The 15,145-nt window shown below is 37.7% G+C and overlaps 1 protein-coding gene across 2 annotated transcripts in view; it reads left to right on the forward strand.

The window, feature by feature from the left end:
* The window catches only part of Atad2b (ATPase family AAA domain containing 2B), a 127,342-nt gene extending 115,107 nt beyond the window's left edge, over window positions 1-12,235 (forward strand). For both annotated transcript variants that reach the window (XM_021644967.2, XM_021644968.2), the window contains exons 27-28: window positions 183-311; window positions 8,851-12,235. In XM_021644967.2, coding sequence (XP_021500642.1) covers window positions 183-311; window positions 8,851-8,892 — 171 coding nt within the window. In that variant the 3' untranslated portion in view covers window positions 8,893-12,235. The remainder of the gene's footprint in view (window positions 1-182; window positions 312-8,850) is intronic.
* Window positions 12,236-15,145: the final 2,910 nt, after the last annotated feature.

The following is a 15,145-nucleotide window of genomic DNA, read 5'->3' on the forward strand; positions in this document are numbered from 1 at the left end:
TCCCAGGACTTCTCCTAACTAGGAATTAAGTTTATTTTGAGGGTTTGAAATTAGTTAGTAAACTAAAGTCTAGAATCATCTAACCATAGGTGTCACTTTATGTCTTGTGATGCCTGTTGTGTAGGCATTTGAATATAATTTGTATAATTTTCTCTTTTTTTGTATGTCTCCCCCACACCCAGAAATTGCTTGATTTGTTGGTAGATAAAAGCAACAACTTGACAGTTGATCAGCTTGAGAGATTGTATTCCCTTCTTAGTCAGTGCATCTACCGCCATCGTAAAGATTATGATAAAACGCAGCTTGTAGAGGTAAGTGTGCCTAGTTCATCCATAAAGTATGTGATTTTGCTTGTCTTAAAGGAGAAAGAAGAAAAGTTATTTCTCTTAAGTTCATTTTTAAAAGATTTAATGTGTATGAATGTTTTACCTGCATGCATGTATGTGTAACACATGCATGCTAATTCCATAGTTTTTGTACTAAGTAACTGAACAATGCTGTCAAGATTTAAGATTAGAAAAACTGGGTGCTGAGTCTTTAGCTCATTGGTAGTATCAGTTGCCTTGCATGTTTGAGGCTAGTCTGAGATACATGAGACCCTGTCTCAAAAAAAAAAAAAAAAAAAAAAAGCAAATGAGGCCTGTTTGTCACCCACAAGTAGTTAGAGAAGAACTTTAGAATATTTTGTTTGATCAGATCTTGTCCTGTAAATAGCCAGAGGGATAGCTTGTATCCTTCGACTTACATGCTTTAAACATGGACCTTTTCTTTTCCTTTCCTTTCCCTTTCCTTTCCTTTCTTTTCCTTTTCCTTTTCCTTTCCTCTTTCCTTTCCCTTTCCTTTCTTTTCCTTTTCCCTTTCCTTTTCCTTTTTCTTTCTTCTTTCCCTTTCCTTTCCTTTTCCTCTTTCCTTTCCCTTTCCTTTCCCTTTTCCTTTCCTTTCTTTTTCCCTTTCCCTTTCCCTTTCCCTTTCCTTTCCTTTCCTTTCCTTTCCTTTCCTTTCCTTTCCTTTCCTTTCCTTTCCTTTCCTTTCCTTCCTTTCCTTTTTCCTTTTCTTTCCCTTTTCCTTTTCCCTTTTTCCTTTCCCTTTTCTCTTTTTTCCTTTCCTTTCCCTTTTTTTTCCCTTCTCATTTTCCTGCTTCTTCTCCTCTTCTCTTTTTTCCTTTCCTTTTCTCTTTTCTTTATGACTCTGGACCACAGGGAAATTTCTTCCTCATAAAAAAGAGTTACTGTCTCTTTTCATATATTTTATGTATCTAATCTGTATTCCTGCTTTTTAATGTCACCTGAGCAAATGTAATACCACATCTACTCACATTTACTCAATGAATGGGCTGAAAAACTTAGATTTTCTTAGTTTGCTTATTAGTTCATATCGTGGTCTACTATGAAATATTTATCAAGAATCTCCAGTACAAGATAATGTGCTAGGTTTTTAGGATAGAAAGCATGAGAAATTTTCTGTTCTAAAGGAACATTTCCAATGTTGAGGATACTAAAGACTTAGGTGAAGAGGGTATGGTTATTTTTCATGTGTAATAAGGACATTGTGGTACTGGGCATTGAACATCAGTTAGGCCTTGCATAAGTTAGACAAGCATTTTACCACTGAATTACACCTTTAGCCTTAGGAGCATTAGATTTGAGTAAAAACAAGGTGGTGTTTTAAATTATTTTGGAGGGCAAATTATTTTGGAGGACAAGATGACTAACTAGAAGCACCTAGCATTCACTTACTCCACGATACCAAAAAAAAAAAAAAAAAACAGAACAACAGGTATATAGTTGCATATGGAGGTGAGTGACCATGGAAGAATGCTAAAATTTAGTAGTAGGAAAAAGCAGAAGCTTTGTAAAAATCTAGAGAACTAGGATAGTTGTGGTATAACAAGAAAAGCAAAATATTTTGTCACCTATTCTCCCAGTTCCACAGCTATCTTGAGAAGGGACCTAGTTTCTGATTTTGGACCACTCTAGGGGCAGAAACCCCAGTGTATTCTTAATCTTTAGGACCCCACATACTTTCCCCTGTACTTGCTCCTTTCAACTTTTAGCTGCCTCATATGTCCACTAATGACTGACATAAAACCATGGAGAGTGCTACCTCATAGGGAAAGGGTATTAAAATATAGAGGGAAGCAGAGGGTGCTATCCACAAAAACCATGGGTTTGGAGAGGCTGACTTCTGAAACCTGTCAGATGTAGTTTCCTGGATGTGCCAGGATTTCTTGTGGGATTCCTGTCACCCTTCTCTCACTGTCTTGCATGGGTGTCTGTCACTAACAAGACCTAAAAAGAACTGATATTTCACTGATCCACCAGTCACACAAGTCTCAAATCTGTAGCATTTTGGTTCCATTGTTGATAGCCTCTCCCTCAATGTGCACAGGCTAAACAAAGTTCAGGGAAAACTTTGGCACCAGCCACATTCTGCTCTGTTTCCTTTGAGCACCTCAGCTGAGATGAAATTTTTAGCACCAGCTGCATCCCACTCTCCACATCTCACCTTGATCTGTGGTGGGCACTGCAAGTAATAAGAGTTACGGGAGAAATATCTCAAATTGCCTCCATCTCTAAGCACACACAGCTTGTGATGTTGGTGTGGGTCTGAGATTCTACTTGTGGACACACCTGCTATCACAGTATTAAAAATAAAACACTACCACACCTGTATAGATAAACTTCATTAGTTGTCCCTGAACTTTGTCTTATCATACACTGCTGAGAAGACTAGGTGTGACTGCCATAGAGTTAGTGCTATGATTTGTCCATGAAGCATTTGAACCCATGCTTTTAACTGGAAGACATGTATTTCAGAACTCCACTAACAGAGAAGCCCATACCAGAGACCCTTTCAAGTAATAGCGCCTAAACCACTAAGGAAACAGTGTATTTGTGGAGTTCAAAGGACAATTTGTGGGAGTAGATTCTTTTTGTGGGCCTAGAGATTGAACTATGGTCTTCAAGGCTTAGAAATGCTTTTACTTGCTAGCCATCTATTTACCTGCTATTCCAAGGATGTTTTAGAAAATAAAATAGACCAGTAACAAGCAACGGAATTGACTCAGTAGTACCTATCTCCATGAGCTAGATGACTTCACACTGAATATTATAAAACTTTTTTAAAGAACTAACTAACCCCAGTGTTTCTCAAACTTTTCTATAGAACTGAAAGGGAAATTTTCCAAACTTATTCTGTAAGACTAGCATTGCTTATTATCAAAACCTGATAGTGACAGAAGAAAGACTGATAATGTGATGAACATCAGTGTAGAGATGAGGAATACTCAGCAAAGTACTAATAAACTGAATTCAACAGTCCATCAAAAAGAGCATAAACCACGATTATGATTTCAGGGAGGTAAAGACGATTCAACATATTGCAGATAATAAGTGTAATATATCCCTGTAAATACAATGCAGGATTAAAAAAAACCTTATTTTCTCAATAAATAAGGAAAAAATTGATAAATATTACTTTATAATTAAAAGCTGCAAATTAGGTATATAAAAGATTTATGCTCATTAGAAATAGTGTATAACTAACCTATAGGAAACATCATACTGCATGAGTTCTAGTTTGCTTCTCTGTTGTTGTGATAAAATACTGACCAAAGACAGCTTGGGGTGTGTGTGGTTATTTGGCTTACATCATCAAGGGAAGTCAAAGCATAAACCCAAGGCAGGAGCTTGACAAAGTGTCTTATTCAGCTTGTTAAAGATTATTTATTTAGTGTGTATGAGTATACTGTGTTCAAAAATGCCTGCAGGGAGCTCCACAAGGACAGTGACAGATCCTAAAAGTCTGGGCACAGGGGTCTTTTCTGAAACTGATACTCCAGCCAATGACCACTCATGGAGATGGCCTGGAACCCCTGCACAGAGGTAGCCTATGGCAGTTCAGTATCCAAGTGGCCTCCATAGTAATGGGAACAGGGACTGTCTCTGACATGAACTGATTGGCCTGCACTTTGATCACCTCCCCTGAGGGGGAAGTAGGCTTTCCAAGCCACAGAAGAAGACAATGCAGCCACTCCTGATGAGACCTGATAGACTAGGATCAGAGAGAAGGGGAGGAGGACATCCCTTTACAGTGAACTGGGAGAGGGACACAGTTGGGGAAGAGGATGGGTGGGATTGGGAGGGGAGGAGAGAGGGAGGTACAGGGAGGAGACAAAGTGAATAAACTAATTGATTGAAAAAATAATAATAATAGAATGCCTGCAGGCCAGAAGAGGGCATGATATCTCATTATGCTTGGTTGTGAGACGCCGTGTGGTTGCTGGGCATTGAACTCGGCTCTGGAAGAGCAGCCAGTGTTCTTAACTGCTGAGCCATCTCTCCAGCCTCCTTAGCTTACTTTTTTATACAATCCATGACCATCTGCCTAGGGGCAGCACTTCCCTCCTACATCAAACGTTATTCAAGAAAATGTTCTGCAGACATGCCCACAGGTCATTCTGATAGAGACAATTCCTGATTCTAGGTTTTCTTTCCAGGTGACTGTAATTTGTGTTAATAGCTAATCAACACAATTGGCCTCTTTTCAGCTGAACAGAAAAATATCACTATTTGTCACTTTTCCTTGTCCCCAGGATCTCATGTTAGTAGTGCCACAATATAAAACACAGTATAACTTTAAAATGTTTAAAACTGTGACAATTCCAAACTTCAAGTTCTCCTTAAAAATTCAAAGTCTCTGAGGTGTTGGTTTCTGTAAAATCCAAAAGAAATTACATACTCTATTTCTAAAGTGAAGAACTAGGGTACTGTTATAATCAGATCAAAGCAAAACCAAAATCCAGTGTAAATAACTCAGTGTCTACAATCTGGGTAGTTTCACCTCCAGCTCTGCCATCAAAATGCACTACTCTGGTGCTGTCCTTGGTGATCATCCTAGTCCTTGCATCTCTAGTATGCTGGGGTCACCATATAACTTGGGGCTTCACCTTCACCAATGGCTTCTCCTGGTGCTCACAGTCTCAAGCTTCAGGTGGTCTCCATGACCCCTTCAGTCCTATGACTCTAATTTCACCAAAGCCAGTAACAAGTAGGAGACTTAAATATTACCAAATTCAGCTGCCAGCTTGAGATACAGCCTGGGCCTGTAACTCTGGACCACAGCTTGGGTGTGCTCACTGTGAAGAAATATTTCCCAGAAGACTTCACCTCAGTGATTGTAGCCTCTTATTATTCACTGTTGACTATTCAGTACCAGCTAACTACCATCAATTGTCCAGTAAAGGTTTCATCTTGGTGGTTCTGATTCTTTAGCCCCAACTGACCAAAACCCACACATTCTTAATTCAAATATATCAGAAAGATGGCCTCCGTAGAGTCTTTGAGGGACTCTCACACTTACATCTGAAATTTCATAATCTTCACTATCTACATTTTTCTCAACATTCTTACCTTCTGAGCTCATCAACAGCTCATTGAGCTTTTCTAGCCCAAAGCTCAAAAATCAACCACAATCCTCTCCCAAACATGGTCAGATCTCTCAGAGCAATGGCCTACTCCCTTTATCAACTTCTGTTCTAGTTTGCTTCCCTGTTGTTATGATAAAACACTTAACAAAAGCAACTCAGGAGCCTTGTTTCCCCTGGTTGCCCAGAGCAGGAGCTGAAGCAGGGTTTACAAGCATAAAACTACAAGTACTTGGGCCAAATTACAGCTAAATTTTTTACCAATCAGAAACCTGAGATTAGGGACTTTCCCAAATGTTCCGTTATTGTCAACTGACATAGAATGTAAGTGTTTTTGCCCAACTAATCAAATTCATCTGTTCTCTCTGTTGTTAGGAACAGACATTATGTTTTGGGAAACTAGTGCTGCTTAAAGAGGGGTTTGATAACAAGTATGTTTTGGGGAACTAGAGAGGGAGTTGGTCAGTTCAGGTAAGTTGGAGTTTGAAGTAAAAATGGCAGTACTTAAGACAAGTTTCTTTTATCTGCTACTAACAATTTCAGTTAGAATGGTAGTTTTTAAAATAGAAAAAAAAATGCTAGCAATGGTGTGGAGAAAATAGACCATTAGGCACTGTTTGTGGGAATATAAGTTAATATAGCTACTCTGGAAAATAATACAGATATTTTTAAAAAAACCAACCACCCAAACCTAAAAAAAAATCCCAGAATAACCATTTGATTGTTCTGTCACTTTTCTGGGTATAAATGAAACCAGAATATAGGAAAGAGACACCTGTAACGGTAGCATTATTGACCAAAACCAAGATTTGGAATGAGCCCAAGTTACCATCCACAGATGAGTAGATAAAGTGGTACACACACACATACACACACTAAATTATTGGTCAGCCATTAAGAATAATATAGTTCTGCTATATGAAACTGGAGGGGATCGTGTTCAGTGAAATAAGCCAACTACATACGTATCACATAGACTCTTTGATATGTGAAAACAAGCAAGGATGTGTCCATAGTTCTGGATTACTAGGGACTGGGTTGGATGCTTAGGGGTTGGGTGGAGAGAAGAAAGGAAGATAGACACTCTTATGGGGTACCTGAAGAGAAAAACTCCCAAGATGCCTGGACAAGTCAAATGGAGTCTTCATTTAACACCAGTGGGACTCCCCCAAGCAGAGTAGCTGGAAGCCACCTTGACCTCCAGTTTGATGTTTTAAAGGCAAGGATGACAATTATGATGTATACACAAAAGCAGCTCTGGACATCTGCAGCAAGCAACCGCTATTTACAGAAGTAGAGACATAGCAGCTAAATGGCCAGGCATCTCTCATAACTTTGAGGTCAGCATCACATTGTATAGGAATTTATAGCTGGTCCAGAGACCAGTTTACTGTAGGAACTAATGGCTGGTCTAAAGTAGTTAGATATCAGTTTTTACCCAAGATAGTTTTAGCAATTACAGTGTTTTTAGCAATGCTTTCACAAGATGGCGTAACTATATTTCAGTAGCCTGCTACAGACATAATAAGTCAATTCTTGGTATCTGAATATATGGAAACAACATACCGAGTCATATATAATTAATATATGCTAGGTGTGATTAAATAAATTAAAAACTTAAAACCACTCGAAGATAATTTTCACATTTGTTAGAATCAATGGGACAAAAAATATATGTGCGTGTATATACACACACATACAAAAGTATATTCCAAAACATGCTGCACATGATAAGTATATGCAGTTTTTTTAAAAAAAGGAACATAACCAAACACAATGTGTTTGCTTTGATTGTATTTTAGACTGATGAAATTTTGTTTTGTTTTTGTTTTGAGATAGGGTCATCTTGTGTTGCCTTGGCTGCCCTGGAATTCCCAATTATTTCATAACCACGTTTTATGAGGTTCATTTTTTTCAAAACTATTTAAATTATGCAATATATAGAAGCTTCTAGAAATGAAAAAATAAAAAAAAAAAAACATTCCCATGCCCTGTTATCCAAAGGTGAGATTATTGAGGATCAAATAGCCAAGGTTATCTGTGGGGGAGTTAAGAGAAGAGCAAATAGAGGAAAAGTAAGCAATTTTATATGACAGTCAGCAGGGCTGATACATGCTCTCTGGCTTAATCTGGGACTAGGTGTCCTTGCTAGAAGTAGCTGACCTTGGGGAATGGTTAGGGGAGGTACCTGGAGGATTAAGGATGCTATCTGGTGAACAGAAACCACCTTAGATGTGCTTCTCTAGTGAACAGAAACCATGTTTACCAAACAACAGTCCTTCTGTTTACTTGGCCACTGTCCTTCTGTTTAGGACAGTGTTACCCACACTACCATTTGGACCTGATAGGCTATTAGTCACTTGGAACATTTTCCAGTGTTTTAAAATGCCTAAATCTCTGTAGTATGTATTAATATGTGAATATGTATTTAAATTTGTGATCATATTGTATATTTTGCTTTATAACTTTATTTTCCCTCCCAAAAGTAAATCATAACCTCACTTAGTTGGAGTGACTTTAATTGATCATTAGAATAACTTATTAATCAGATATGTTTAATATTGATACAGAATTAGATTTTGTTGGAGCTGTATAAAGGTTGAAAAGATATACTTGGTGCTTGCCTGTCCTAATGTAGGTACAGTGTACAATTCTATATATATTTTAGTTCTACAGTTTTCAAAGAAATTTGAATAAAATTCATATTCCTCTGAATAGGGAGGATTGGTAGCATGAGCAGTGAACAGCTTTGCCTGGTGGTGGTTGGTGATAGCAGCAACTCCCTTTATCCTTTTTCCCTCTCCGCTGGGATTAGAATGGGAGGGTGTGGGAACAAGGAGCTGTCTAGTTTTGTCCTAAACTTTGCTACAACTTACACATTCCATTTGCTTTGGTAGTTAGCAGGATGTAATGAGTAAGGGAGGATCCATTTAATGGCCATCAGATTATTTATTTTCTTATATGTCTGTCTTTTTTTTTTAAATGGACCTCATGATAACACCTGTCTACAGTCCTTCAACATTATTGTTGGAATTAAGTTAAGATTTATACACACACACACACACACACACACACACACACACACTATATATATATATATATACTTTATATGTACATAGATATATATCTTATGTACCTATTTACTTATATAAATATATTTGGACTATATTTCTTAGTGCAGTTTCTGGCATCGTAACTTACTCATTGAGTGTTGCTATATTTGTCATCCCCATTGCCAAAGAATAAAATAAGAAGTACTTAGAATTGTCTAGGGCAGATGGTTTTGCAGCATAGCTGTAAAAATATTCAAATTTGAACTTGTATCTTCAATTCTTTGTCTAAAAGTTTAATTTAATGTGAGTTCTTTCATGGTGAGGAATTCCTTTGTCTTCCATAGTGATAACATGCACTCCTTTCTCTTACAGGAGATGGAAAGAACAGTTCATATGTTTGAGACATTCCTATGAACTCCTCAAGATGGGTGGTTTATCCTCTCCAATCTGCTCCTGATGAGCAGTCTTCTGAGCCATTCACTTTCCAATTGCACCAATCATGCACAGAGCCTTGGTGTAAAGTGCTCGCTCACTCATTCTTTCTCTGTTGAATTTGGTGCTATTGTCTCAGGTACCTGAAACCAACCAGCCTACAAGAACCAAACAAAACTTCAGAAACATGTTGTATTTTCCACAAATAAAAAATACAACCCCACAGCTTGGAGATTTTGGTGCTACAGAAACTGCTTTTGCTCTGCCCCTGTTTTCTGCACTCTTGGAGATTCTCTTAGGGAGCGGACCAGCAAACTGGAGGAAACCGGATGGGGCAGTTCTAACTGTGCTGAATTGTTGAAAACCATGGGTGACCTCCCCCTCCCCCTTTTTCCTCTTTTCTATCTCTGATCATATCCCACCCCTCACCCCACCCTTGGGTAATGGACTAAAACCTGTTTTAGAATTGGCTATAGTATATTCTGGTGGACAACTGAAGAAACTGGGTAAAATTAAGTTAGGCTCTTTAGAACTGCCTTTAATGTGCCTTTTATTCATTTGAGAAAGATGAGGCTTAATGGATGGGCTCATTTGTAGCAAATTAATTAGAATGTTTTCTTTGGTTACAACCTTGAAAATAAGTTTTGATATTCAATGTCATAAGAGACAACAGTATTCTGTATTAAATGCCTGTCTCGTTCTCAAAACAATCAAGATACTCAGTAAGCCACGTAATATGCTAGGTTGGCAAGCTTTCCTGTGGTTTGTTTCTACTTAAGAAATACATACTAAAACAGCGACAAATAGTACACAGTCCACAAAAACCCCACATATTTTTCCATATTGCCAACAATGATGACCAGAAAATAAATAGATGGTGGCCATTCTTCTGTCAGATGCAATTTAATAGTTATTCATGTTTGAGTTACCAGAGAAAAATGGTTTTCATGTGTAGTCAATTGTTATTGTTTTGTTTTAAAGCCAGGACTTGCCAAATGAACAGAAAAGAGAGGAATTTGTAAGAAACTCTGTAAAACTCATTTTCTGTATAATTGTAAGTAAGCTCTGGTGTGTCCTTGAATAACAGTGTTAACATTTAAATTCTGTCCCATGCTTACACCTTCACAGTGCTTCAGTTTGGTTGGAATCATTCGGGATCTTGTTGAGTGATTTCTGTGGATTATACTTACCTGAAAATAATTATGGGTTACTAATTTTACAAAACTTTCTAAAAATTTGCAGATATAGTTTAGACAGTTGCAAAGAGGCAAAGGGAATGCAGTGACATTTTTTATGAGATAATTTTAAAACAAAATACAGAAAATTTTGCAGACAAGTTGGCTTGCTATATTCCTTTACGATAGCCGTTAGCTGCAGGTGTGTCTTTCCAATATATGCAACACATATTTGGGTTTTAATTATGGCACATGGTTGAGGACTACTGCAGAGACACTGAGCTACCTCAGCTTCTTGTCTTTAGTTACCAACAGTGTTTACAGGGTCCTGTAATCACTTTGCCACCGTTTACATGCTGAAGCTAAGGTATTGTCTCCTTGTCTCTGGCTGTGTGGTGTGCAGACAGCTCGTGCTGGCTTCAGCTACTAAAGTAATCCCAAGTGCTTCTTTGCATTTACCTTCATGGTCACCATCTTCTAGCTTCATTTTAAAAAATGGTCCTTGTTTTCTTTATACCTAGTCTGAGGTTTTCATATTTAATTAGTCACATAACTCAAGATGCTACCATGTAGACACACTGTATTTTTTAAGGTGAGCAAGTGTGATTAACGATGAACCATTTTAAAGGGGAGGTGATTTGAAACCTCTAATTTGATTATTGGGAGGATTTTCATGCTTTCTTTAATATTTATTACCATCATACCAGTGCAAACTATTTTACTGTCTAATACATTAGCATTTTGTATTTTGATGGAAATTGTTACAGAATTTAAAGATTTGATGAAATAAGATGTAGCAGATTTTTTGTAGCAAGTTTCTGGTAAAAGGGTTTTTGCAAGTCTCAGGTTCTTGCTGTGCTATTTCTTCTTTAGTATTTATTCCAGTTTCTCTACTTCAGAAGCATTCTGTTCAAGTAACAGCAGCACTTGTGAAAGGAGGAAAACCGCACATGTTCTAAGTAGGTTTCCCAATCCTGCACGTGAATTAAGATTTTAGCCATTAGTGAGTTTTACAAGGGAAATTTATGTACGCCATTAAAATGCTTTCAAAAGATCACGTCTTAGTTTATGTTTACCCTTGATGTAGATGGAAAAATCAGAGGCAAACTCAGTATAGGAACTGCCACTTTGAACAGTTTAGGTCTCAAAGACGAAGCGAGTCTCATGCCAAGCGGGGAGAAATGAGCTGAAATCGCACCAACTCTTCAGGCCCCTTTCCCCCCAAAGAGAAACATACTATCCCAGTTTTGCTTGTTTCACAGATATCTGGTGGTTCTATAGATTAAAGCAGCTTGTGAAATTATCCAAGTCGACTCGGTTTTGTTTACCTTTCTGTAAAGTTCTTAATTATTGCTGTATAGCATTGGCAAAAAAAAAATAATAATAATAATAATGTACAAATTGACCTCTGTTCTTACTTCCTATGTGAGCATTATAAATGATAAGCTCCTGTGTAAAACCTTGCTCTCAGATCAATAAATTATGTATCCAAGCCCAGCCAAGCAAAAGTTCATGCTCAGCTGTGGGAACCCTGGGAGCTTCTTGAAGATGATGGAACTGTATTAGGTTTGAAACTGATGGCTGTGGAATAAATTGTGTTTTCGAGCTTGAATCTTACCTGTGATTAATTTTTTAATGTCCTTTCATGACTTGATTTTTCTCATATGCCAATGTATTTGTAGGTTTACTGGATTTTATTTTTAGGGAGTGGGGTGGTAATTTCTTATCTTCCCGTTTTTTGATTAAGTTGGTTCAGCTATGGTGCTAATCAGTAGGTATCTTCAGTGTCAGGTCCCGTAGCTGAATGCCATTGCTGTTGTAATTATTATTTGTAATCATATTGTAAGCTTGAATTCAGGCTTGTACCTGCATCTTTTGTATCTTGTACATTTGGTTGTTTAGACTTTGGAAGTCCTATTTGGTTTTGGTCATGTATGTCTACTTTGTAGATTAAGTAGACTTCACCAACTATGGTCTATTTTGGGTTTGTAGTTTAATTTAGAATTGTGTTAAATTGATGTTTTGCTTTTGACTTCATTTTACATTAGTTTGGAGTAAATTATTTAATTTTTGAATTCTGGAATTTGAACATTTACTGTAATTTGTAATATAACTGCTGTGAAATACTTGAATAAAGATGATAAGAAAAACATGTCTTTATTTAGCATGATTGAGTGCTGTTGGCTGCATGTGCAGGGCTGCTTTTATGGCTGAAGTGATTAGTTTTATAGAGTGTGCATATTGTGCTGAGTAAGTACCACCAAAATCTTATGTGTTTCTTTTAGAATTTAGGTATGCCTCTGGATTTCATAGCTAAAAGGTTTTTTGTTATTGTTTTGTTTTTTCATTGAGAAAGTATAATTTTAATTTAATTGGATATTGTCTAAAATATATTGGACAGAAGCAAGTGGATAACTTCAAAAATTTGTTTTTCTATCTGAATGTTTATTTTAAAAAGACCTTAAAGTTGCTTTTAGGGTTCAATCAAAATTTTAGGACTTTGAAAATAAAGTTGAATTTTATTTATCCAGTTTTGGTTTCTATAGGAAATTACAGCAAAGGCAGAGGTTAATCTTAATCTAAATCTAAACACAGTCTCTATACTCTCAGACCTGAAGTGACCTTAGGATATTTTTTTAAATGCAAATTCCCTCTCTTACCCTACATGTCTGTATGTGCTTGTTACATCTTAGGCCCTTCTTCATGGACTTCATCAACTGTACTCTGGTATGGGACAGACAGATGATATAGTTTTGTCCTTAGGTAACCTCTGCTCTGCTAAGGGAAACAGAAAGTAGAACAAACATTGGTTAGTATTACTCTCTGTTCTTTTAAAGAACTGCTTGGCATTTTGTAGTTTGGTTGATTATCACAATAGAAATCTCACTTTGGGGAATGGTTTTGAGGGGTTTGAATATACACTCTTTTCTGTTCCACTTTTTACCTTTCTAACTTGAATTTCCTCCTGTTAGCCCTGTACATTTTGTTAGAACTCAGAGGGAATTAAAATGTTCTTGTGAGACTTTCACAGCCATCTCCCTCTCTCCTTTTAAGATAACAGTTATCTTCAGAATGCTTGTGGGTGATGGAGTCAGGCTTCCTTCTGTTTTTGACTTAATGGCAACTGTTGATGCCAAGTTAGTGCCCACTATTTTTCTGAAAGCACTTTTTATTCCAAAAGCATATATCTTGTCTATATAAGGGCTACTTGGAGGTGTTAATATATATGGCAGGCCCCAGAGACCACACAATGTCTTATGATTAAGACACCCTGATTTTCTTTTTTAAACAAATTATTTTATTATTATGTGTTGGGATGGTGGTACATGTGTGCCATGGTACAGCTCTCAGAATATTTTTGGAAGCTGGTATTCGCTTTCCTCTCTGGGACTGAGAAATTGAATTTGAGGCATAAGGTTTGTGTGGCATGCATGTTTACCTGCTGAGCTATCTTCACTGTCCCGAGACATTCTGGTTCTTTCTGAAATTGCTCTAACTAGAATTCTATCACTGTAAAGATGCTGGAGTGTAGCTCTTCATAGTTAGTGGCTTCTGGTGGGGAACTTAGGTTTTTTGTTTTTGTTTTTCTTTTATCACTTTATTTTTTATTTTTTTGCTTAGGTTTATTTACGGGTCTGGCCACTGGGAGTTTGACCATGCTCCAGTGAATATATGGGCAACACAAATTGGACCTGATATTTTTCTTCTTTTTTCTTCTTTTGTTTTGGGGGCAGTCCCAAGGGTTGGGGTGGACCTGGAAAGTGAATGTGACGGGTGCACTATGTGAAATTTCCAAATCATCAATAAAAATATTATATAAAAAAATTCTTTCATTGTCTTGAACTCTTTTCGATGAAACAATTGATAGAATCAGTAAAGGCTTCCAGGAAAGAAATCCTGTAGTAGCCTATTCTTCATTCCTCGTTCCCGGAGAGCTGTAAGATACAGAAGGTGAAGGACGGTGGGACTAGAGAAAAACATAGTTAAAGCAGAAGATGAAAGTGTTCTCCTTGTATGACTGATACGTTCTGTGGCTCGAATGAATGGAAGCCTGTCTTTGCCCTAGTACTTACCTGTTGGTGACATGGAAACCGATGGTTAGCATTCCATTCAGGTGTCCATACAGCTGTGCCCTTAATACTGTACAGCAGCATACGGTAGCTGCTAGTGAGAAGCTCAGTAAGAACCAACCTGCTTCTGGGTTGTAGTTTTCCAGGGGAGAGAGGTATTGGGAGGCCAATTTGCAATACTGAATAAGCTACTTTAGAGTCCTGGGTGAGGAAGGATAGTGTGAGGTAAAACTATACAGGAAGCTTGTGTACTTCACCTTGTGGTATTCTAAACTGTTTTTGGATAATACTGTGACATGATGAAAATAGAAAAACATCAAGAAGGAGAGTTTCAAGAAGGAGGCAAAATCATTAGGAGACGGTCAGCAGATGTTGGTATTGAGGGGCTGTGGTTGCTCCTAGTTTCTGCCTGGGCAGTCATCCCCTGGGATGCAACAAATTACAGTGACACCAAGGTCCAGCAGACATTTAGATACATGCAGCAGCTAAAGCTTAGGACAGTTGAGAGCTAACCTTGGAGTTGAGCAGCTTACAAGTGTCTGTTCAAACCTCAATATGAGTCAGATCACTTAAACAGTATTTTCTGGGCAGAATGAAAACAGAGGTAAAGCCATGTTTAAGTAGCAGGTGGATGATGCCTGAGGACTGACACTGATTGTGCCTAATCAAAAGAGCAACAAGTGAAGAGTAACATCATAGAGTTCACGGTGAGAGAGCCTGAGTTCCAGAAGCACTGTTGGATGCTTCTGTGGAAGAGGTAAGATAAGACTCTATTACAAGTGTATGTGGCAACTCGGCAATCCTGGATGCTTTCAGGAAAAAAAAAAAAAAAAAGCAAGAGCATAATTATAGAAGGGCATAGTTGAAGAAAGGATTTTAAACAATGTAGAAAAACAACATGCTTGTCCACCAGGGATGGAGTTGATGGTGAACCTGGTGAGGAACCAACGAGGATAATCATAGGCTGAGAGATAACTAAATAGCACAATC

The sequence above is a fragment of the Meriones unguiculatus genome, chromosome 1 (assembly GCF_030254825.1).
Source record: "Meriones unguiculatus strain TT.TT164.6M chromosome 1, Bangor_MerUng_6.1, whole genome shotgun sequence".
Taxonomy (NCBI): Eukaryota; Metazoa; Chordata; class Mammalia; order Rodentia; family Muridae; genus Meriones; species Meriones unguiculatus.